This window comes from Azolla caroliniana, unplaced genomic scaffold, assembly GCF_043228905.1.
Source record: "Azolla caroliniana isolate FFs.n. ecotype wild unplaced genomic scaffold, voAzoCaro1.0.p SCAF_12, whole genome shotgun sequence".
Classification (NCBI taxonomy): domain Eukaryota; kingdom Viridiplantae; phylum Streptophyta; class Polypodiopsida; order Salviniales; family Salviniaceae; genus Azolla; species Azolla caroliniana.
In genome coordinates, this window is record NW_028230447.1 from 6,387,821 (window position 1) to 6,412,583 (window position 24,763).

The 24,763-nt window shown below is 37.7% G+C and overlaps 2 protein-coding genes across 2 annotated transcripts; both read right to left on the reverse strand.

Moving 5' to 3' along the window:
• Nucleotides 1-11,798: 11,798 nt before the first annotated feature.
• Nucleotides 11,799-14,082, reverse strand: LOC147856967 (pectinesterase 31-like). Its single transcript, XM_087328623.1, has 6 exons — nucleotides 13,706-14,082; nucleotides 13,420-13,524; nucleotides 13,245-13,322; nucleotides 12,528-12,715; nucleotides 12,187-12,366; nucleotides 11,799-12,078 (listed from the first exon to the last, which is right to left on the reverse strand). Exons 1-6 carry the CDS (start codon nucleotides 13,946-13,948, stop codon nucleotides 11,934-11,936), a joined length of 939 nt encoding a protein of 312 aa, XP_087184749.1. The 5' UTR covers nucleotides 13,949-14,082; the 3' UTR covers nucleotides 11,799-11,933.
• A 1,652-nt stretch (nucleotides 14,083-15,734) lies between these two features.
• LOC147856968 (ruBisCO large subunit-binding protein subunit alpha-like) lies at nucleotides 15,735-24,635 on the reverse strand. The gene is made up of 9 exons (XM_087328413.1): nucleotides 24,510-24,635; nucleotides 21,354-21,579; nucleotides 18,975-19,096; nucleotides 18,644-18,851; nucleotides 18,401-18,546; nucleotides 18,016-18,322; nucleotides 17,459-17,709; nucleotides 16,472-16,672; nucleotides 15,735-16,028 (listed from the first exon to the last, which is right to left on the reverse strand). Exons 1-9 carry the CDS (start codon nucleotides 24,603-24,605, stop codon nucleotides 15,738-15,740), a joined length of 1,848 nt encoding a protein of 615 aa, XP_087184539.1. The 5' UTR covers nucleotides 24,606-24,635; the 3' UTR covers nucleotides 15,735-15,737.
• Between the last annotated feature and the right edge of the window lie 128 nt (nucleotides 24,636-24,763).

Here is a 24,763-nt window from a genome sequence, read left to right on the forward strand (position 1 = left end):
GGATGAGGTGGACAAAGTTTTAAGGCATCTTCCAAGTGGTTGTCATGATATGGCAAGACTCGAACCCATGACCTTAGGTTACATAGGTCGAGCTCTTGACCATTATACCATCTATTGTAATACATAAGATATTATTTTCATTTAAGTTTCATTATAGAAAATTGATGTATATTCCAAATTTCTCTGGAACATTCTAGAAACTTCAAGAGTACTCCTGAGAATATTATAAAAGGAGGCACAAGGCATTATTTCGAACCAAATCGGTTTAACGCCAGTCTTAAGCCTCCTAGCTACTATTGTATACTCTCTTCACATAATATATATTTTTTATCATCATTCTCTCTCACCCTTTCTCTCTCTCTCTCTCTCTCTCTCTATCTATCTCTCTCTCTCGCTCACTCTTTCGTTCTCTCGAGAGTTCTACACCTCTCTTAGTACTAATCCTCATCTTTTAGTACGGATTCCTTCTCTGTCTTAGTACTGATCATGACAGTGGTAAGAGCCCTGGTTGGGATGGCTTAACAAATGAAGTTTTTAAGCGATATTCAAACATTTTAAAGGGGCCCTTAACTTTGATGTTTCAACATTCTTGGGATTCTGGTCGTATGCCTCAACCTTGGAAGGTTGGTCTAATTAAATTAGTTCCAAAGGTGGCATCTTCGGAGTCATTTCATCAATGGAGACCTATTTCTTTGATATTTACAAATCTCTTGGCAAATAGATTACAAAAGTATTTGCCAAAGTTGATACATTCCGCCCAATATGGTTTTATTGCAGGTAGGAATATATTGCATAATGTGTTGAATGTTCAAATGGCCATGGATTATGCTCAAAACACTCATCAAGAATTGATTATGGTGCAATTAGATTTGGAGAAAGCTTATGATCATGTTAATAGTTGGTCCTTTGTTTCTAGGTTAATGCATACAATGGGCTTTGGACTTCGTATGTTTCGCCTCATATTTTTATTAGGACAAGATGCGGTGTCTCGAGTAATGGTTAATGGCAGAGTTACATCAGATATTGCCCTCACAAGATCCGTTCATCAAGGATGCCCTATTAGTCCATTGTTGTTTGGTATTGTTACTCATCCCTTGTTAGTGATGTTATCCAGGCTTGCAACAAATGGTGATATTGTGGGTCTACACCTTCCGCCTCGAGGGCAACTAATAGCACAGGCTTTGGTTTATGATTCTTTCATGTTTCTACAAGCCTCATGAGAGAATCTTGAGAAGGGGATGCTTGTATGGAACCAATTTGCATTGGCTTCTGGATTACATATTAATTGGAGGAAGTTTAGTCTCATATCATGTACTAAAAGGGATTTGGAATGTTTAGGATGACAAGGATTCGTGGTGAAGAAAGGCTCTATTTTTTGACACTTGGGGTATCCATTAGGAATAAATGTTACAAATAGTCAATTGATTGAATGGATGTCTAGTAAGTTGAGGGATAAGTTCATGTATTGGAAGTCACAATCTTGGTCATTTCATGTACGCTTGAAGGTTGTACAATGTATTATGGAACCCATGATATTATATTATTTTCCATTGTTTCCATGGACAAAGAAGGCTTTGCATTCTATTTTGCAACCTCTTCGATATTTGTTGTGGAAGAAGAGGGATAAGACGGGAATCACTCGGGTTGCATGGAATCATCTAGCAACCCCTAAGTGCTTGGGGGGAGCTGGAATGTTGAACTTATCTAAGCATATGATGGCTCGTAGATTTTCATTATTACAAGATGTGTTCAAACTCACAACCATGGATATCTATTGTTCAATATTTCATTGAGAACAAGGGTTTAACACATGGGAGGACAACGATTAAGGCTTCATGGTGGCAATTATTGAATGGATGTATTTCACTTAGGATTCCGGCCTCTACATATGTTCAACACTTGGTTACCTCATGGCAAGAAGCACTCTTTTTATGTGTATGAAAACCATCATCTAGTAGAGAGCATTGTAATTCTTTGCAAAAAGAGTTGCTTCTGTCTTCTCGACTATTATGTTGGCTAGGAAAGGAGAGATTGCGCTCTCAATTTAATCGTTTGTTTTGTTTGGGGGTCAAAGAGGTGGGAGATATAGTTGAGGCTCCATCTCAAAGAATTTTGGAGTTTGTTGAAGCGCGACAATTATTACGCATTCCACCTGATTATGGGTTTATCTGGCAACAACTACAAAATATTGCATTGATGCAAGGTCCCTTACCTCTACAAATGGGAGAACAACCGTGGTTTGATTGCTGTTTTAAGGGTCAAAAATCATTGTTACAAGTGACTACTAATCTTTTGTATCATTGCTCTGTTGAGTCTCTTGGATGGTTATCATCCAAGGCTGAAGAAGAATGGAGATTACACAAATCTGATCATGGGTGGTGGTAGATCTTACAACGTAGTTGGCATTCTAAATTGCCACTTGTAGCAAAGGTCTTCATTTGGAGAGTTTTGATTGGAGGTTTGCCTTTGGGATTAGCTCTAAAGCGTTGTGGAATAGCAACGGGTAATTGTTTCTTTTGCATTGTTCAAATGGAAGATAGTACTCATCATTTGATACAATGTCCGATTGCTTGTCAGATTTGGAGTTACATTTCTCAGATTTGGCAAGTTTTATTACGGTGTTATTTGACATCTAGATAGTGGGTGTTTGCACAATTTACACAGGTTGACCCAAAATCAGAGATGAAGATCGTTTTTCTATTTCTGAGATATTGGGGTTTGCGTCATAATTGGAATATGTGCAATGCTTTTGTATTCGACGATATACATGGAGTGAAAGCATATCTACGACAGTTGAAGGGAGTACTAATGTGGCAATTTTCTTTATTGGAGCAAGTGGAAATTCTTTCCTAGGTGGAGTGTTCGTCTTGCCTATTGGCAATTCAACATGTTCCATACTCCATTGTCACACCGATTGTAAGTAGTGTTTTTTACACACATTTATTAATATAATTGTGTGTCTTATGGGGGGCATCTTCTCCTCATAAGAAATATATATTATGAAAAACTTTATTTGATAAAGAATGGGATGTTTTAAGTGCACTTGAACATAAGTGCCATGATTTAGGAGGATATGTGTTGCATTTGCGTGGATATTCTGCATATTATGCAGGACAGGTATCACATCATTACTCATGGGTTGTCAAGATTATTCGTGATTTGTTTTGTCAAGATATAGTCTATAATGATCCATATGGACGTTTTTTGGTGATGGAAGTCAAGTATTTTGAGGATTTGATATGGTTGGTAGGAAGCTATGCACCCAATAATGCTAATCAACGCATTGAGTTATGGCCTTCAATGTATCCACGGTTATTAGTGGGCCGTGTTGGTTTGTTAATGGGTAATTTTAATATGTGTGTTGATGCTTCACAATCTACTTCACGGTTCTCATTGATGGATTCTCCCGAGCAAGCAATTTGGGACAAATTGGCAGATTCAGAGGTTTTGAGGTTAGATGTATGGAAATGGTTGCATCAAGATGAGGTTGGGTTTACATTTCAGTCTATGCAATATAAGGAAACATGGAGTAGGTTAGATAGAATGTATGTTATGCATGATGAGTCCTTTTTGTTAGAGATTCTTAATATGTCAATTATGCAAGAGGTTGTGACATCGGATCATTTTCCCATATGTTTTGAACTATTCAGTAAACATGGGGTAGATATGTACAAAACATTGCTTGATCGAGTTCCTTTGAGGTTTAATTCTTCTTTATTATTACATTCCTTATTTGATGCCTATATGCAACAAATGTTTGACATGTTTTCAGAACAAGTTATTTCAAAAGGGTGGCATGCATGGGATACAACACTACAAAACATCAATAATATTCACCATTTGTATGGTGTGGCTAATGCTAAAAGACATAAGAAATTGATTGATAAGTTTTCATATATTCTTACGCGATGCAATGTACTATTGATGACTGATCCGCATGATGAAGAGCTTTTGGATGTTCAAGTTCAAGTACATGACATTATGAAGAATTTGTCTTGTCAAAGTTATCAACAGACAAGACTACGTCAATTAGAGGGATTTATAGATAATCAATCACAATCTCATATGCTTTTTCAAGGATTAAGACCACCATATGCTCGTTCAAATGTGGTACAAATTAAGATAGGGGATGAAATTGTTGTAGACCCAATGAAGGTTATTGAGTTATGTATTACTCATTTTAAGAATTTGATTGGGCCAGAGTTGATTATTAATGAGGATGTGTTGAAAGCACGACAAGAGTTTTATAATGTAATTGGGAGTGTCATGAATACAAATATTTGTCAAGAATTGGATGCTGATTTTGAGAAGCTGAGGTGGAAAAAGGTATTGTTACACCTTCCAAATGGTAAAAGCCCTAGTTGGGATGGTGTTACAAATGAAGTTTTTAATAAGTATGTGGCATGCTTAAGAGTCCATTCACACAAATGTTTCAACAATGTTGGGATTCTGGTTTCATGCCTGAGAGTTGGAAGGTGGCCTTAATCAAATTGATACCAAAGGTACCATCTCTGGAGTCATTTCATCAATGGAGGCCTATTTCACTTATGGGAGGGTTATACAAAGTGTTTGCAAAGATATTATCCAACAGGATTCAGAAGTTCTCTCAATATGGTTTTATTATAGGTAGAAATATATTGCATAATGTTTTGAATGTTCAAATGGCTACCGATTATGCTCGACATACACATCAAGAAATGGTTATGGTGCAATTAGATTTGGAAAAAGCATATAATCATATTAATTGGTCTTTCCTCTCAGGCGTGATGTATAATATGGGGTTTGGTCCTCGTATGTGTCGACTTATCTTTTTCTAGGGCAAAATGCGACCCTGCATGGGATGCTTAATGGTGGAGTTACTCCGGAAGTGTTTCTTACTAGATCTGTGCGGCAAGGATGAACTTCACTAAGCCCATTGTTATTTGCTATTGTTACACATCCTTTGTTAGTAATGTTGTCAAATCTTGCGGCTAATGGTGATATTGTGGGTTTGCATCTTCCTTCTAGTGGACAATTGGTGGCACAAGCATTGGCTGATCATTCTTTTATGTTTTTACAAGCCTCAAAAGAAAATCTTGAAATGAGTATGCAAGTTACAGATCAATTTGCTTTGGCTTCAGGGTTGTGTATAAATTGGAGGAAGTCTCGCCTTATTTCTTGTACGGAGAGTGATTTGGAATGTTTGGGATGGCGAGGATCAGTGATTACACGAGGATCAATTTATCGACATTTGGGTTAATCCATTGGGTGTTTATGTTACAAATGTTCAATTGATTGATTGGATTGGTACTAAATTGAAGGACAATTTTATGTATTGGAAGTCTCAATTATGGCCCTTTCATGTATGACTCAAAGTGGTGCAATGTATCTTGATACTCATGTTATTGCCTTTACTACCTTGGACTAAGAAAGCATTATAAAACATTTTACAACCTATTCGGTTCATGTTGTGGCAGAAGGGAGAAGATGGCGAAAAGGCATTTGATGGCTTGTAGATTTGCATTATTATGAGATATATATCAACAAGATCAACCATGGATATCTATGATGCAATATTTTATTGAACATGAACGATTGGTGCACAGGAAAACAAAGATTCAAGCATCCTTGGTGGTCATTACTCAATGGAAGTATTCCTCTAAAGATTCGACATTCTGTATGTGGACAACATTTGCTAAGCTCGCGGCAAGATGCATTATGTCTTTTTGAATGAGGACCATCAAGTGATCGAGAATATTGTAATTCATTACAAAATGAATTTCTTGTTTCATCTCGAGTTTTGTTTTGGCATGGAAAAGAGAAGTTGAGATCTCAATTCAATTGTTTATTTCAATTGGGGATTGTACATTTGGAAGATGTGGTTGATAATGAATCTCAAAGGTTGTCAGATTTTGAAGATGCCAAGCGATGGTTATGTATTCCCCCAAATTATGGATTTATTTTGGAGAAATTACAAGATATACATACCATTGTTGCAAGGATCTTTGCAATTAAAAACAAATTTTGCACCTTGGGTGGATTGACGGTTACAAGATGGTACACGCTGTCGTGAAGAATCCGTCACTACGTGCGGATCGTGAGGCGAACCGCTAGGGTTCTGGACTGGAAGGATTCGAAGTTTGTACTAGCTTTAGCGAGAAAGTATTTAAGGTAGATTGAAAGAGAGAGATTGAGATTGAGAGAGAGATTAAGATTGAACCCTTGACTTTAGATTTGAGGGACAAGATATATCATCAATTGGATAACTCGAATCTTTGATTAAAAGTTTCTTTTTTACTTACATCACTTGCCCCCTTACACAAGCCCAACTATAGGCTTTTATAGGTCTCTCCATGCGAAAACCATGGGCTAAAACCACGAGCTAAAATCATGGACTAAAACCACAGGCTAAAACCATGGTTTTGTGCCAACGGTTTTTATATGTTGGTTTCCTACAAAATATTGAATATGAAAAGAAAATACACAAATTCCAAAGCACTCAGTAGTGGCTTTAGTGGTATTAAGTTAATTTGTCTCCTATCTTGGAGGTGCAAGGTTCAAGCCTTGTTTCCAATGCCCCTATGTATGCACTTAAATGTTACTAGGCTTTAGTCTCACTTTTTATATTTACAATTGAGCGCACATCACACGTGCACATGTTTAACTTTACATCTAGCTTTTCTTTTACGATTCTCATTCCAGTCCTATTTACAACATGCTAGCGTATGCGTGTGGCCTTCACCCCTTTCAAACGTGCACATTCCACCTTCTCGATGTCGTTCGTTGCACACAATTTTCACACCATTGCCGAAAATCTTCACGACATCCACCCCCACCAAACCGCACGTCCTCGGGAACGTGCCAAGAAGAGAGAGTGTGAGATTTCAGCTACGGTGATTAGTACAATTCCTCCATTTCGAGCATGTCCATTCCATTCACTCAAACCATTGTCGCCACCCAATCCACCATATCATTCGCTCATGCTTTGCTTTACCATGAGCAGTTGTCATGGCCCCTTGTTCTCCTTCCGAGCATAACCGTTTAGGCTTTATGCATGTTCCACCTTCGTTTCGACCATCTCCTTGGTCAAGGCACTCCGTTACTCGTCCACCTTCGTCATACAATCTCACGTTAGAGTTGATGATCTTCACGTTCGAGCCCTCCTTAGTTGAGATCTCATCCTCGGTAACACCCTTCAAATTCGCTTGGCTCTTTTGGCCCTTGTCGTAGTGTGCCTACTTGGCCTCTTCCTTGTCTTCATCAACCTTGACTTATTTCCGGATCGGTCTCGTCCGATCGGCTTTCGGTTGGATTGGCTTTTGTTCGGATTTGTATTCGGTTGAATCGGACTCGGTTGATTGGTTTCGACTGAGTCGGCCCCCTTCCGGGTTGGGTTCGACCGATCGGTTTCGGTCCGTGTTGGCTTCCATTTCCTCGTGTTCACCGGCCTCAACCGGTTCAACCTCTGGTTGAGTCGGATTAGCTTCTTTCCGGATCGGTCTCATCTGATCAACTTCTGGCTGGAATGATTTCCATCCGGGTTGGGCTCGACCGATCGGATTTTGGCCGAATCCACTTCCACTTGGTTTGGCTTTTGTTTAGGCCGGAATTCCGGCCGGATCATCTTCCATCCGAACTCACTTTCGGCTCTACGTGCCTTGCTGCCACCTCCCATCTCTCCAGTCTCATGTTGGTTCTTGGACACAACCGCCGAAGTCTCTAGAATTAGTGGGCAAGAATCCTTGGTATTACCGTCCTCCGTTGTTTCGCCCATAACCACCTTCTCGGCTATCTCTTCGCCGTATACATCGACTTTGACCTTTGTTTTCTCTCCGCCACCTTCCGTCTCTTCGGTCTCATGTTGCCTTTCAAACACAACCGTTGAAGTCTCTAGAATTAGTGGTGGGAAAGTCTCGACACGACCATTCTCCATTGACTCGTTCATAGCCACCTCTGACTTGATGTCTTCTTTCGTGGCTACCTCTCTCTATAGACTCATGGGCCTCGTACCCATTAACCCTCTTGCTCGAGCAAGCCTCGATTATGCTTCCCTCTTCGTCACATGTATTCGTTTCGACCTTCGGCTCCTCGCCGACACCTTCCGTCTCTTGGGTCTCATGTTGGTTCTTGGACGCAACTACCCAAGTCTCTAGAACAAGTGTGTAGAAAATCTGGCCATGGTCATTGTCGACGCTTGTTGTCTTGTTCATAGTCACCTCCTTGATGTCTTCTTTAGCAACTAGATCCTCAATTACGCTAGCCTCACACTCTTTATCTCCATTGACGCAAGCTTCAATTAGGCTTGCTCCTTCATCATCCGATGTTTCGAACACGACGCGTGTTCCGAAACATTCATCCTCCCTCGAAGTGGCCTTCTCCGTCCTCGAGTCATCATCAATCTTCTTTTCATGTTGGTTCCTTTGTTTAGGCAGCTCGACTTCTTTAAATGGTCTTTGTTTTTTCTACGTTTGACCTTACCAAGTCAATATCATCAAGCCATTGACGACACCTATCGATCTTGTTGCACGCTCTCTTCACCGCAACCCCGTCTATCACAAGCCCGTTCACTTGGGTATCATCTTCAAGGAGAGTCCCCAATTCTCGTCTATCCTTCATATACACAGCTTTCAAGAAGTACAAAGTCTTGTCCTCCTCAATCAGCACTTGGTTCGTGGCAGGCAGACGACTAGACATCTGGTCGAACTCGTCGTACACCCTCGAAGCGCTCATCTTCTTATTTTTCTTCTCTGTCCATTTCATCAAGACATGTCGAGTCATCCTCGACAAATCTTCCATCGCGAACTCCGCTAATATTGCTCTTTCGAACTCTGACCACGTTTTCTTCCTTTCTTGAAGCTCGATGACCCATCTTTGGACGTTGTTGGCGGCAACTCGCTTGAAACTCGAGATTTGATGTGCTTCAGACACGTCCCTTTGATTCGTCTCCCTTTTGTATACATCAAGGAACTTCGTAATGTTCCTTCCATCAAATTGACCCTCGAGCTCCACGATACGGTCGACGTCCTTCTCCACGCTCGCATCATTGTCTCAAGATCTCATCATTTGTTCGACGATTAGAATCATCCTTTCGAATTCTCCCGCTTGATTGCTTGAGGATGTTATCTCCAAGTATCGGTCGATCCTCGACTTGATCCTTCCTACTGCCTCTTTCACGTCGGGTTCACCACATAATTATGTCGTGAAGAGTTTGTCACTACGTGCGGATCGTGAGGCGGAACCGCCGGGGTTCTAGACCGGAAGGATTCGAAGTTTGTACTAGCTTTAGCGAGAAAGTATTTAAGGTAGATTGAAAGAGAGAGATTGAGATTGAGAGAGAGATTAAGATTGAACCCTTGACTTTAGATTTGAGGGACAAGATATATCATCAATTGGATAACTCGAATCTTTGATTAAAAGTTTCTTTTTTACTTACATCACTTGCCCCCTTACACAAGCCCAACTATAGGCTTTTATAGGTCTCTCCATGCAAAAACCATGGGCTAAAACCACGAGCTAAAACCATGGGCTAAAACCACAGGCTAACCATGGTTTTGTGCCCATGGTTTTTATATGTTGGCTTCCTACAAAATACTGAATATGAAAAGAAAATATATGTCAAATTCCAAATCACTCAGTAGTGGCTTTAGTGGTAAGTTAATTTGTCTCCTATCTTGGAGGTGCAAGGTTCAAGCCTTGATTCCAATGCGCCTATGTATGCACTTAATTGTTACTAGGCTTTAGTCTTATTTTTTATATTTACAATTAAGCGCACATCACACGTGCACATGTTTAACTTTACATCTAGCTTTTCTTTTACGATTCTCATTTCAATCCTATTTACAACATGCTAGCATATGCATGTGGCCTTCACCCCTTTCAAACGTGCACATTGCACCTTCTCGATTTCGTTCATTGCACACAATTTTCACACCGTTGCCGAAAATCTTGACGACAACGCTTGTTACACGTCACTACAAATATATTGTATCATCATATGATGACATCATTATCTTGGCTATCTCCTAAAGCAGCGAAGTTGTGGAATGTATGTAAGTCAGATGCAAGGTGGTGGAAAATATTACAACGTAGTTGGCATTCCCATCTACCATTTCGTGCAAAGGTATTCATATGGAGAGTCATGATTGGTGGGCTCCCATTAAGTTCGGCCTTAAAGAGACGAGACGAGGACTAGGGTCCGGCACTTGTTTGTTTTGCATTGTTCCATTGGAGGATAATACACATAGGTTCATTAAATGTCCTATAGCGTGTACCATTTGGCAAGTTTTAACCTGTTGTTGTTTGAGACCTCAACAATGGGTTTTTTCTCAATATGTTCAAAATGGATCAAATGATGAGATATAGGTATTGTTCCAATTTTTACATTATTGGGTTCTACAACATAATTGGAATATGCATAATGCTTTCATGTTTGATAATAGACATGGGGTGAAAGCCTATATAAAGAAGCTTAAAGGTATTCTCATGTGGAATTTTTGGATGTTAGAGCATGTGGGGATCATTTCCTCAAATGCATATTCAGGTTTTTTGATAGCATTACAGAACGTCCCTCTCCATACATAGGCATATTGCAAGATGAACTCATCATCAATACAATTATGTCTTTGATTTATTTGATTTTTATGTTCGTGCTTTCTAATGTTTAGTAGTTAAGTAATTCCTAAGTTTTGAACTTTCAATTGTGTTGACATTTGATTTAATCAATATATAATATAGACCATAGTCTTTTTTTGAAATTCCAATCTTTATTTTTTTTCCAACTTATAAATCCAATCCAACTTTGAGATGATTTACAATACACGTTTGATTCAATCATTCTCGAATGCGAATGCACGTATGTTACGTATTGTTCATTCTATGATTGTAACTAGTTTTATCTCTCTCTCTCTCTCTCTCTCTCTCTCTCTCTCTCTCTTTTGGTGAAAAGGCCCAGACGAATGTAGCTCAGTTGGTAAGGTTGCCCAATGGAGAGCAGGTGGTCATGGGTTCAACCCCTACATTCCACAGTGGCGTCTAGTGAAATAGAGATATATATAAAGTATATAATAGAGAGGTGAGAAAATTGGGTTTCGAACCCAAGACACAATGCTTGTAATGTTATCGACTTACCACTAGGGTAAGCTACTTACAATAATAATAAAGAGAGAGAGAGAGAGAGAGAGAGAGAGAGTAGCAATCGGCAATAGTTTGGTTTGAGGTGGTTCAGTTCAAAGGTGTCAAATTCAAACCGTTTAAAAAAATTGAGACTTAAACTGAATGGAACCAAACCAAACCATGAAAACGTTTAGACCGAAATCATTTAAATCGAAACTATTCAAGAAAATTAATTAATAATCAATTGTCAACTCTAAACCGTTTAAGCCGTTTAAACAATCTAAACCACAATTTCAAATCGTTTAAACTAAAAATCATTATGTCGATAAAAGTTCAAACCGAACCGTTTAAACAATTTTAACCATAGTTTCAAACCGTTTAAACAAAAAATCATTAAGCAAATAATGGTTCAAACCGAACCGTTTACAAAAACTTGAACTCAAACCGAACAACGTAAACCATTAAATCATTGTTTAAACTGTAGGGAGGGAGGGGGGACATTTGTAACGCAATCAATACGTTTGTTTAGCGGAAATGTAAAGATCGTGTGTTCTCGTACTCTAGATTCAATTTCTTCCATAAGTTCCAATGTATTGGCTATGCTATAATACCAATAATATCGAAGTATATTACGATTGAATTGGAAATCCGAAGTATATTATTATGATTTAAATATAAATAATGTTGTACTAAAATGTCTCCACAATGAATTCAATCATTTATTTGATGATGCATTGGATCTTATGAAAGTTATAAACAACATATAAAAGTTAAAACAATATGTTAAGGATTGTAACATGTTGATCAACAAAGTTAGAACAAAAGAGGATGTTATGCAAATTTTAGGTTGATGGTGCTTGGGCCAATTTCAACCATGTTTGCTCTGAGTCGATGAAGCTAGAGTTCACAAATTTTTGCATTTCTTTATCTTCTGCTTTCTTGACCCAATTTACACGTTTTGAACCATCACTCCCTTCTCCGATGCATCTATAGAGAAATGCATTTTAATGAGATTCAACCACTTTATATCCTTAACTATTAATCACAATGTGGAATTGTCATGTTATTTTATTTTGAGAAAGGGAGAAACATTACTTGTACTCATAGCACGAAGATGTCTTGTAGTTTTGACTTGTATTATCCCAATTAGCCCACCCTTCAGGTCGGATGCATGCATCCATTTGTGTGTAGGCATATATCACTCGTGCATATGGTCCCCAAGGACGACCCAAGTACATGTATGGAGTGTTCTTGCTAATGCCAGTAATATTGCACCTACGATAAACATGCAAATTTTACATCACAATACATCATTCCAAAGATCATCATTAGGTTGGGTTCAAAGGAAAACAACAATGCTCACAAAAGAAGAAGAGAATAAGCATGACAAAGTTATGTGATAATAAAATGACAATCTTGAAACTCTTGAGTCTTACTTATAGAACACAAAACCCGTTGTTTCAGATTCAGTCCCACGTTTGTGTGCAGTAACATAACCATTCGATTTGCAATGGATGTGACATTCGTCGAAATATGTGGTCGCATTTCCAAATATGAAGTCGACATCGCCTTCAATGTAACAATCTTTTATATAATGCCTTCCATTATGAAAGTAAGTTGTATCCTGCACTCATCCAAAAGCTCCATGTGTCAACTCCAATCTTGTTATGCAAATAGCTACGTACAACATTGAAGGATTTATTAAACCTCAATCCTTAGACCTACTAGCTAATTATTATCTCTTGAGGGTGTTTCAGATAACAACACATTGTTAAATGGTATAAAGTGTTCACAAGCAACAAAGGAAATACATGAGGCTGGGTATAGAGCAAAAGCTCATCCATACTTTGTTGACATACATCAAGCCTAAGGAAACGTGAGAAAAAACTATACGGATCATTCTAAAAAGGTTTGAGTAAACGTTGTCAAAGTTATATTGCATAATTATCATTTGAAAGATCTTAGGGACTACATTGAAGAACAACAATAGCCACTCAACTTAGGGTTAGTGGTGTGAAAATAACGTTTTTCTAAAAGAAAATTCGAAAGTTCGCCAACAGTTTATTCCTTCCTATTGGTTGAGACAAAATAATTAGGTGCATTCTAAATTCTAAAAAATACTTATTATTGATTCCAAATTTTTCTTAATGTACCTGCCACCCAAGAAAACGACATTTATAAAAAGCGCAACGATCGGCGCTTACCCTAATCGCAACTGCTTGGCCAGACCCCTTTGAATGTAAAAAAACACAAATTATTAGCATTTAAAAACAAATATTTGTACATTACTAATGTGATATGAAAATAGACACTAAAAAGGGACTTTACTTGTGGAGCTGAATTTTCGAAAGTGATGTGTTGGGCTATGAAGTCATGTCCTTCAACAATAAAAGTGCCAGAGCCAAAAGTGCCCTTTCCAATCACCTCAGATCCCTAGTGCATAGAAAAATCAAAGGGGAAACAAATGAAAATGAAAATGAAAATTCACAAAGAATGCATATGGCAGATGAGTATACACATACACACATGCATACAACACGTGCACACACATGGATCCATGCATGATGTTGCATAGCCATGTCAAGTGGGTAAAGTAATTGCAATTAGTACTCACAAGATGGTGTTGTATGGCAGTGGCAGTGTTTGACCAAGTGATCACAGTAGTCTCCGCTTTGTCACCAAGGAGGGTGATGAGATTCTTGGTTTTGGGCACATAAATAGGTTGCTTGTAAATACCAGGACCAACACGAATAATAACTCTTTGCTTGTTGTTGATTGGAATGGAATCGATTGCATCTTGAATCTTCTTGAACTTAGTTGAGCCATCAAGGGCTACTTTAATGGTTGCTTGAGACATAATAAAATTAGTGTGTGATTGGTTATTTGTTGTAGTTTTAACAAGGATAAAAAAAGTCAAGGTACCTACAAAAGCAGAAAAAGATATTCAAAGATGAGGAAAAAATGACAATGACTTATGATGAAAAAAATGCAAGAGGAAGTCCTTGAAGAAAAAGATGAAGGTTATGTATATTATGGAGGAATTACAACACAACTATTTATAGCTATCCATGGCCTCTTTCTCACTCGCACACATTCACATACTTTACACATTAATTCCTTTGTCATGGTATCCATATGATCTTCTCTCTATCCTTATCCAAACATGAACATGAGATGTTTGCCTTCCTTCTTTTCCTCCATGTCCTAAGAATGGGTTCACAAATTGTCCAAATTTATTATAACTTCTAGATAAACGTTTTCAAGGTTTTTTTTATCAAGCAATAATGAGCCTTTGAGCAACTTCAACACTAAACCAAACAAGTTTTACTCAAAAGTAACTTGAAACCCCTTTGTCTATTTTTCATGCCAAAAACTTTCAAATCTAGATAAACATTTTCGAGGTTTTTTTTATCACGATGAAGAGTCTTTGAGGGAATATTGGTACCTTGAGAAGAGGAAGCAAAGAGAATTCCATTATCCAAGATTGGGCTCACAAAAATGTCCACATCTTTGAGTGACCAAGAGAAAGTTCTCTTTGAAATATGATAACAATTCTAGAAAGAAAAAAATCCGCTCTTGGAGCATGAAGAATTGAATCTTATTCCTATCAAGAAAAGTTGTGAAGTATCCCTGAGTTGATCAACCCCCTCTTTAATGAATCGTGTAGTAAAATCTCATTTGCTTTCTAATGATATGTGCCATTTTAGCAATTATTTGGTCTATTCATATGCTTTCTAACATGAATTCATGATCAACGTCTCAAGTTATCAAAGCTAAGGTTTTGAACTAACAAAAATAATATTAGTACTTATTTGCTCCTCATTAAATAGAGGAAACAATTATTACAGTTTGCAAATGTTTAAAGGGTGGGCAATGGGCAGTACATTCAACCTCTTAATATGATCAACAGAAAGTGTAATCCCTACAAGAAATGGTATACAACTAAACAATACATAAGATTGTCTTTCAAGCTATACTTTTAGTCCATTGCTATCTTCAAAACTGCATTAGTAATGTTACATGTGAATGGACACTTACTAGCTATCACCATTACCCATTGGGTTTTCCCCCATCAATATTGTGTATTTATAATGAGAGTTACACCGTTATGATTGATTTATACATTTATGATGAGAGTTACAATACTATGATGTATTTATGAAACCGTTACAGCTATTTAAGAAAACCTTGAACCTATATTAAAAGTACATGTACCATACAAAAGTACTCAATTATAAGTTAGCCATACTTATCACACTTATTATAAACTTCTAGATAAGCTCCTTTCAATCATTGTCTGTTCAATCACACAATAAGATGTGATAATAATCAGACAACTACAATCTATGCATTTAATCCTATAAAAATGTAAAATTTAGAGCAACCATCAAGGTTACAATCCACTGTCTACTAATCCATTCAGATTAGTTGTCCTAAAATAACAGCATCACCATTTTCATCAGGCTTAGAGGGGTTTATGCAAAGAATCAAAATATTCCTGTGTTTAGCACTAATCTTGTGTTTCTAGTTTTCGATATGGACAAGATTTATTATACATCATGAGAGAATAGTCACCTTGATATTTCAAATTACTGCATCATGAGAGAATAGTCACCTTGATATTTCAAATTACTGCATCATATATTTTAAATGTTCATTCCTGGTAAAGAAGGCACAGATGACTTAGCCTTTTTCTTAGATTTCTCAGCCACAATAGCCTGAGTAGTTAATACCATGCCAGCCACAGCTGCAGCATTTTGCAATGCACACCTTGTCACCTTTGCAGGGTCAATGACACCAGATTCAATCAAGTTCTCATATTTATCACACATGGCATTGTATCCTATCTCCCATTCGCTATCTAAAAGCTTCTCAACCACAACGGCACCTTCCATACCCGCATTCCTAGATATTAAGGAAGCTGGGGCTAGTAAAGCCTGTGTCAAATAGTATTAATACTAAGTTAAAATTCTGTAAAGTTTATTAATGATTCATACTAATAGTTAAGGGAATTCTCAATATATCATTATTGTTATCACAAATTTAAAAAGCCATCCAAATTGTGAAAATTCTATTGCAAAAGGATTAACTCTAATTACTCTAACAAAAGCACCAATTCCATACCCAAATTGACATTCTCGTATTTATCAATATTTGATTGCTCTAATTACCTACAAACCCTAACACAAGCATTAATCACCACGCTTGAATGCTGCTGACCACACTCATTCACGATCCAATAGCATTCTTAAGATATTTTGATGCTTTTAACATCAAATTGTCAAGGCTGCTAACTGACAAGTGATATTGTTACCCTCAAGGCAAAGTTCAGAGCAACATTTGTGAATTAACATTTAAAAAATCAAAGATCAACACATACCTTCTGCACTATATCAGCACCTATTTTCTCCTCTGGGTCTTCTATAGTTTCCTTTATTGTTGGAACAATAGATGACAAATGAACAAAGGCAGTTCCACCACCTGGAACAATACCTTCCTCAATTGCAGCAAAAGTGGCATTTTTTGCATCTTCTATTCTAAGTTTCCGATCTTCTAGCTCTGTTTCTGTGGCAGCCCCAACCTGTAGCAGTTTCTCTTTATTAGTAATCAGTTTTACAGGGAGAATTTATCAACCTCTGCTATAATTATGAGAATTTACCAAAATGGCCATCCAAATTTTGAGAATTCCCAAATAACAATTCCTTTTCACAGAGCTAACTAATATCAAATAAGAAGTGGGCAATAGATGGTTGTTATTTCTTCCAACAATTAATTGATAATCAAATTAGTGTTAAGTAATAACCCATGCGTGAAATAAAGTTAGTGATAGAAAACAAATTTGTAATTACCACGTTATCCATGAAGGAATAATTGTGAACGAATGGATTTTAATTTTAATGATTTGGTTATTAATTAGTCTTGGCAAAGTAATAATGATTTGATTGCCGCCAACTTAGACTAATTGGGTTTTACTTTGACTCTGAGAAAAAGGAATGGTAAATTGGTAATTTTCAAAATTTGGATGGCTTTTTGCTAAACTCTCATATAATGTAATGATGGTATACTATTTGAATTTCCCAAGATATTGTCAATAGTTAAAAGTAAAAACACCAAAATAGCTCCACCTTTGTAACATTACAAGAAACCCCTTTATCTTTTGACATTAATAAAATTCACTAGAATACCTTTGAAGTTTATTATTAATAAAGTACCAAAAATACCCATTTAACTCAACTTAGTATTAAATTGGGATATTCTTATAATTTGTAACAATTGACTACTTTTGATATTTTTTCCTATATTTAACTAAAATAAACAAATATTAATAACATGACACAACATTCAGGAGTGCAAAGTTACATATTACCTTTATGACAGCCACACCACCAGAGAGCTTTGCAATCCGCTCTGATAATTTCTCATGATCATATACCGAATCTGTCTCTGCAAGTTCTTTCTTGATTTGAGCAACACGAGCTTGAATCTCATCTTTCGTGGCTGCATCAGCAATGATTGTGGTAGAAGTATTTGTAATCTTGATCTTCCGAGCAATTCCCAACTGCTCCACAGATATATCTTCTGGTTTTAAACCTAAATCCTTAGCCATAAATTCTGCACCTGTGCAGTAAATCCACCTTAATATACCAATCCATAAACCATCAATGTAGTCTGATTCACAATTAATAGGGTCTCCCCAAGGTATGCTATTGTGGAAAAGATAGTCATCAATGTCCTAAAGGGAAATGCCCTAATACTACCTACTTCTCCATATTTGTTATACAAGTTACGCTCATGCAAGATAAATTCACCAAAATGATGCTAGGAGAAATGGAAACCAACTTTGCTAAATATTTTGAGTAAGAAAACCATCTTTTAGACAATCTTACTAACAAACATTGAAAAGAAGTTCAATTTGTTTTATACCAGTGACAATGGCAATATCTTGAAGAAGAGCTTTTCGTCTCTCTCCAAATCCAGGTGCTTTGATTGCTGCTACTTTCAAAACACCCCTCATCTTGTTTACCACCAGAGTTGCAAGTGCTTCACCAGTTACATCCTCAGCAACAATGAGGAGTGGAGAACTAAGTTGGGTGGATTTCTCCAAGGCAGGTAAAATATCTTTGATAGATGATATCTTCTGATCCGTGACAAGGATTCTTGCATTATCAAACTCCACTATCAGTTTTTCATGGTTAGTGACAAATTGAGGAGAGATGTACCCTCTATCAATCTGCAAGCAAAATACAGATCAGCAACAACCCATGAAGCTCAAATGAACCAAATATTACTATAGTAGACCATACCTCACCTCCATTCCCTCCTCAACTGTCACAGATGTTTCAAATGATGATGATGATTCAATTGAGAGAACGCCATCTGGCCCGACTTTCTCAATTGCATCAGCAATCATTGTGCCTATAGCATTGTCATTTCCAGCAGATATAGACGCCACAGCTACACATTAAACAGCATTCAGCACCTCAACTTTTCCTAAGACACAAAGATACAAATTTGCAAAGAGTTGCAAAGCTTATAATAATATGTCAAGAACCTTTGATGTCATCTCTGCCCTTCAAGGGGCGAGACTTTCTTCCTAACTCTTCAACGATAGCAGACACTGTCTTGTCTATTCCCTTCCTCACAGCTACAGGATTTGCACCAGACGTAATATTCAGAAGACCCAGTTTGATTAGTTCTCGGGCAAGGACACAAGCAGTTGTAGTGCCATCTCCTGCTGAATCATTAGTCTTGCTAGCTACCTATGTATAGGCAGTATTAATCCAATCCGTGCACAGCTATATATAGTGTAACTTAATAGAAAATATTCTTTGTTTCTAAGCCACTCCTTATCATCTAGAGCATACAGTTATTCATAGCACTACCTCTCTGATGAGAGCAGCCCCAGCATTCTCCATCGGGTTTGGTAATTCAATAGCGCGCGCAATGGTCACCCCATCATTAACAACCTTAGGAGATCCAAACTCATCGAGGACCACATTACGTCCTGAAATTTTTGCATTGTACATAAAATATCTTGTTAAAATCCTAAAATTTAAGGTTTAGCAGACTACATCACAGAGAATGACAATTCCTAGGAAACATGAGACACAAAGAAATAACCATCGAGCAAGTCACACAGAATTTGCATTGTTTGACATTTTTTAAATTTACATGGATGACAATCAAGAGCTCACAGTATCAAATAGAACCAGACAATTTGACAAAGCACACCATTATCAAACAGCAAGAAGAACAGAACACAAATGCAATTCCTAAAAACTTGTCCACTTGAACAATATCCTTTAGCACAGGCTTCAAAAATCGAAGTGCAGAAGATCACAACAATAAGCATTAAACACATGCATTTCCTAGCAACTTTAAGTGACCATGGAATATGATCAAGTAGCTCAGAGCCCAAAACAGATTCAGTGAATTTCAAAGAAGAAAAAACTTTAAAATAGTACTCATGTTCTCGAACCATTCCCTCCAAACTAGACCCCTCATTTTTGGCCTATTATGCATAAATACTTTGACCATGTATTCTGGATTTCTTTCATAAGTGACAAAATTGTACAGGCTTACCAATAGATCAAACATTACGTTCATAGCTACACTTTGGTCTATCCAGAACTAGCAAAAGGCTACAGCAACCCCAATGTCTTTGGCCTCAAATTATGCATCTTCTTGCACATGTCTGAGGCATCAATTCTAGTGTAGACCATGACTTTCAATTCAAACTTTAGGCCTTTCAACTGTTTTATGATGAATAATCATTCACTAGAAGGAAGAAAATCAATTCTGAGATGATCATGTTCATGATGCAGCTCATCAGCTGGCTGATCATATATTTTAGACAAATTTGCTCACTAGGAAATATAAAACAAGCTTTCAAAGTTTCATGATCCATTTGCAAAATAAAATCAGCACCCCAGAAGTATTGTTTTCCAGCTGGAAAGGTGTGACTTACAGCCAAAGCCTTGGTCCCATAAATCTAATAACCCTTAGGCTACCGAGTGTAGGTGGTCACTGGTCTATGCCATCCACTAATCTCCGTAAAATCATCATCCTCGGCATATAGCTCCTTCATTTAATCATCCCATTGTAGGTGCTTTCAGATGTATTTGCTTATTTGGGAAAATAATGCAAGATGTCATAATCCATTTGCAAAATAAAAGCAGCACCTACGAAGTATTTTCTTTTCATCTGGAAGAAGCATGAATTATAGCCAATTGCTCATTCTCATAAACCTGGCGAGCCTTACGCTACCAATCGTAAGCAGTGACTGGTCTATGATTGGTCAGAAAAACTTGTATCTGACCAATAACGCCAACAGTAGCTCAGTGTCTGAAAGCGCAGAACTTTATAACAACAATTTCTTATATCTAAAAGCAACAAGGTTATATATTAAAGAACGCAAAGAATGAATCATATGCAGTTCCTTAGAACGAACTACATCAACAAGAGTTTAACAAATGCAATTCTGTAAAAAATGTAGATGATCAACATCAAGAAATTTGCTGCAAGAAACATAAGCACACTAAAATTACAATATTGACATGGGTGACAAAAACCCAGAGACCTCGCCTATAGCAATGTTCGCCTTAGCAATTATCACCCGCCAAATTACACTTTTCAAAGCTCACTCTAGCCATTTCTCTGCTGCTTTCTGGGCCGAAATTGATTGAAATTGAAGGAAAGGGAAGAGCAAATCCGAGTGTTTTTTTTTTTTTGCAAAACAACAAATAGCTATAAATACAAGGAAAGAAATAAATCTCACGAACACACAGGAATGAAACGCTTGCTTTTTTTTGTTTGAGCGGTTTGACTCAGATAGATACATCCTCATGGAAGTAGACAGAAACCTAAGCACCTCTATATAAGTACAAGGAAAGAAATAAATCTCACGAACACACAGGAATGAAACGCTTGCTTTTTTTTGTTTGAGTGGTTTGACTCAGATAGATACATCCTCATGGAAGTAGACAGAAACCTAAGCACCGCTATATAAACACAGTACGAATGGAAACATATGCAGTTCGATTGTGCAGTCTGCGACAATGGAGGACAACAAAAAACTCAACACAAATCAAGACAGCAAAAACTTTGTGACAATGATATCATATATCAAACAATGCAGATGAAAGCACGTGCAATTCCATGAAACTCTATGTGAGCAGGACAGCAATAATAGAAAATTCACAAGAACAGAAAATTTCACACCTGTAGGGGTCTTGAAGGAATAAAAGGATAAGTTCTCACACCTCTAGGACCCAGAGTGACGCCAACTGCATCAGCGAGTTTGTCAATTCCTGCTTGTAAAGCAGACCTACAGACTTCATCAAATAATATTTCCTTTGCTTCTGCTCTAACAGTAAGACGGGAGATACTTCTAGCTGAGCCACCTTTGATTCCTACAGTAGTTCTGCTTCGTAGTGGTAGACCTCCAAGAAGAAGATCCATTCTCCTCTGCAAGAATTCAGTTCTCCCCTACAAAATGTGAACAGATGCAACCAGAAAAGAGAAGGCCAAATAATTAAAAAAACAGTTAATACTGGAGAAAACAAAGGTTCTCCGCAAGATCATTTAACAATCATCTAGAGAAACAAGCCTTTCGTTTACAATTTTTCATTTTGGGAGAAGCAAGCCTTTCCTACAATATCGTTCAAGGCAATTATCAATCATTTGTGAGAAATTAACCATCTCTCTTTGACAATTTGGGAGTATCAAGCCTTTACTACATGATCTTTCACCACATACATAAAATGGTTACTGAAAAGACAATCTTTCCCATAATGTGAGAAACAAAACCTTCCCGAAAACAAGACCTTGTAACAGTTCCTTGAGAAGCAAATCCTTTCCTGAAAATATCTTTCAACACATCTTCAATAGTTTGTGAGCCATTCTACTGATGTCTTTTAAACCTTAGATACATCTCTCAACTGGTGTTTAATGCATCTTTCATCCCTTCTATCAAAGGTTTCTGAAAAAAATCCAATGAATATCATTGTGCTTCTATGTTAAAAGGAAAGAAGTTTGTAACCTGGATGCCAAAAGTAATCCAAGTGGGTGTACAAATGTCTTCTGTCCCCCTAATGAACAATTTGTGGAACAACAATCATGACATTCTACCATCACCTACTTCACTTAGTTCTACACTCACTTCTAAGAAGTTCGAAATCTTTGAGATCTATACAATCACATTATCAAATTAAATGCTCTTATTGTGTATCATAATTTGAAACATTATCCACATCCTTTGAGCTTAGCCACCCCTCAATCACATCGGACGTTCTTGATTGTCCAATGACTATCAGTGATGCATGGTAGAGTCCAAATAGTGCTGAATGGCAAACTTCGATGGAGAACGAGTTTGCATCTCCCTTTGCCAACAAAACATGGATTATATTATCACTTCTTATATACTACTCGTCTAGCTCATGCAAATGGGTATTGTTGCAAATTTGCACCTTGATGGTAGTACAATTGCGTGCTACGAACTTTGTATTGTGGATCATGATTTCCCTCTAGTGGAAGGACTTGAGTATTCTAAAACATTTTCTTTCGTTCTACATATGGAATCATTCCAACTATTATGGATATAGCCACCATTCTTCACTTTAAGGTCCATCACTTGGATGCACATGCAACATTCCCGCAAAGTGACCTACAAAAAGAAAATTACATTCCACAAACTCCCAGATTTCAGTCAAGTTCACAACTCAACTATGTTTGTAAATTGTTGGGTCCATTGATCCCTATATGGACTTGAACAATCTCCTCAATTATGGTTTCAAATTTTAACAATTTCATGCTTTCTCAAGGCTACTCTATATCCATATATTTACATTGGACATAACTAGAGATCTAATTTACTATTGGTAGTAACATTATAAGTGGATGACATCCCTACAATGAATTCAACAACCTTCGACCTATCAATTTCATCCACATTGAGTCATTGTTACATGTGGTTAGCATACTAGATCATTGAGAAGTATGTGATGCACTCCACGAGATTATCTTTATCATAGCACATGTGTATGTGAATGACATGTCAGCCATGGCAAAAAAGGTGGAGAACCTAGTTACAATTGTCGCAGCATGAAAGGGTTTAAGATCCCAAAGACAATGGCATATTGTGGTTTGGTACATTAGCCACTATATGTCTTGGATACGTAAATGGTTTGGGAGTGACCGAATAGTCCCATTGGACGTGCTCACTACAATATTCAGGTGTTCCTCGAACTTGACATATGGGTTAAAAAAAGATTAAAGGAATAGAATGTTGGGATGTGGAAGGTCACATATAAGCTTTGACCCCTCTTTGAGTTGTGTACAAGATGAGGTCTTTCCAGAAGCAAATGTCAGGATTGTTGGTGGTGGTCAAAGTGGAGGCATTATAGGCAAGCAAAATCCACTAAGCTCATCACCTATAAGTTGTCGGGTGTTGTCGACGCGTTGGCAGTTCAGTAGGAAAACCGAACACTCTCTCGAGTGATCAATGCATGACTCAGTAAACCTGCCCTCCCTTACTTTCCTTTAACCTTACACACGATTCTCACATTCTTCACCTCTCTTAGTCCTCAGAAATGCGAATGCCAACCGGTTGGCTGGACAATGGGTTTCTCGAGCCTCCATGTCGCTTGATCAACAACAACCCAGGTTTCTCCAGCATTGGAAGCCTCACCTCCAAGTTTGGGTAAACTGTTTAGACTGTGTATCACTTTCAAACAAGGTATTCGTCAATGGGAGCAGCACCCATCCAATTTCATTAAGAGTTTGTTTTGCAATAACCATAACATATGAATTAGAGCCATTGAGAACAAAATTTGTTGTTTTTTTGGATCAATATTGGATCATTGGCTGAAAATCTTGTAGTATACTATTCATATGAAGTTTCTGAGCTACAACAAGGCAGCGAAGCAGAGGGGTCGTCATCTTTTCAAAGAAGTCCAAATTAAGTGGTGTTGGTCTCATTGTTTTTCTCTTTAAATTTTCTATCTTTATAGCTTGTTTTCTTTAGCTTTTCTATAAAGTGTGGTGAGGACTAGTCCTTGAGACCTCTAGCCTTTGCAATTTCAAAACATCCTCCAACAGTGTGAGAGAAAGAAACTCTTGTCCACAATATTTGCGAAGACATATTTCTCGACCGTTAGTGAGAAACAATACTTCCCAACAATATTCTCCAACTAATTCAAAAGAAAGCATGGATTATACATAGAGCGCAGGATTTAGGGGATAAAACAAAGAGAGCGACAAAAAAAGGGTTACAGAAAAGCCTTTCCACAGGATGCTCTCATCACATAGTCTTCAAGAATTAATGAAAAAGAAGCCTTCTCTTCGCAACATCTTTCAACAAATTCAAAGGGAAACCATACAGCATGCAAAAAAGCGAAGGAAGAGATGAGAGAACTTACAGGACGGAAGGAAGGAACCGGCGAAGAAGAAGAAGAACAAGAAGGGAGAGGAGCTGCTGTGAAGACGCCATTATGCTGCAGAGCTTGGGCTGCCATGGCCGCAGAAAGGCGAATAGGAAAGCAAAACGCAAAAACCTTCGAACAGTCTCTAGAACCTTCTATTTAAACCTCCCCCCCCCGGTCCAAACGCGTCCACATGATGCTTTCACACCTGTCCGGACAAAAAGAAAAAGAAATTCGCTTTCCACACCCAC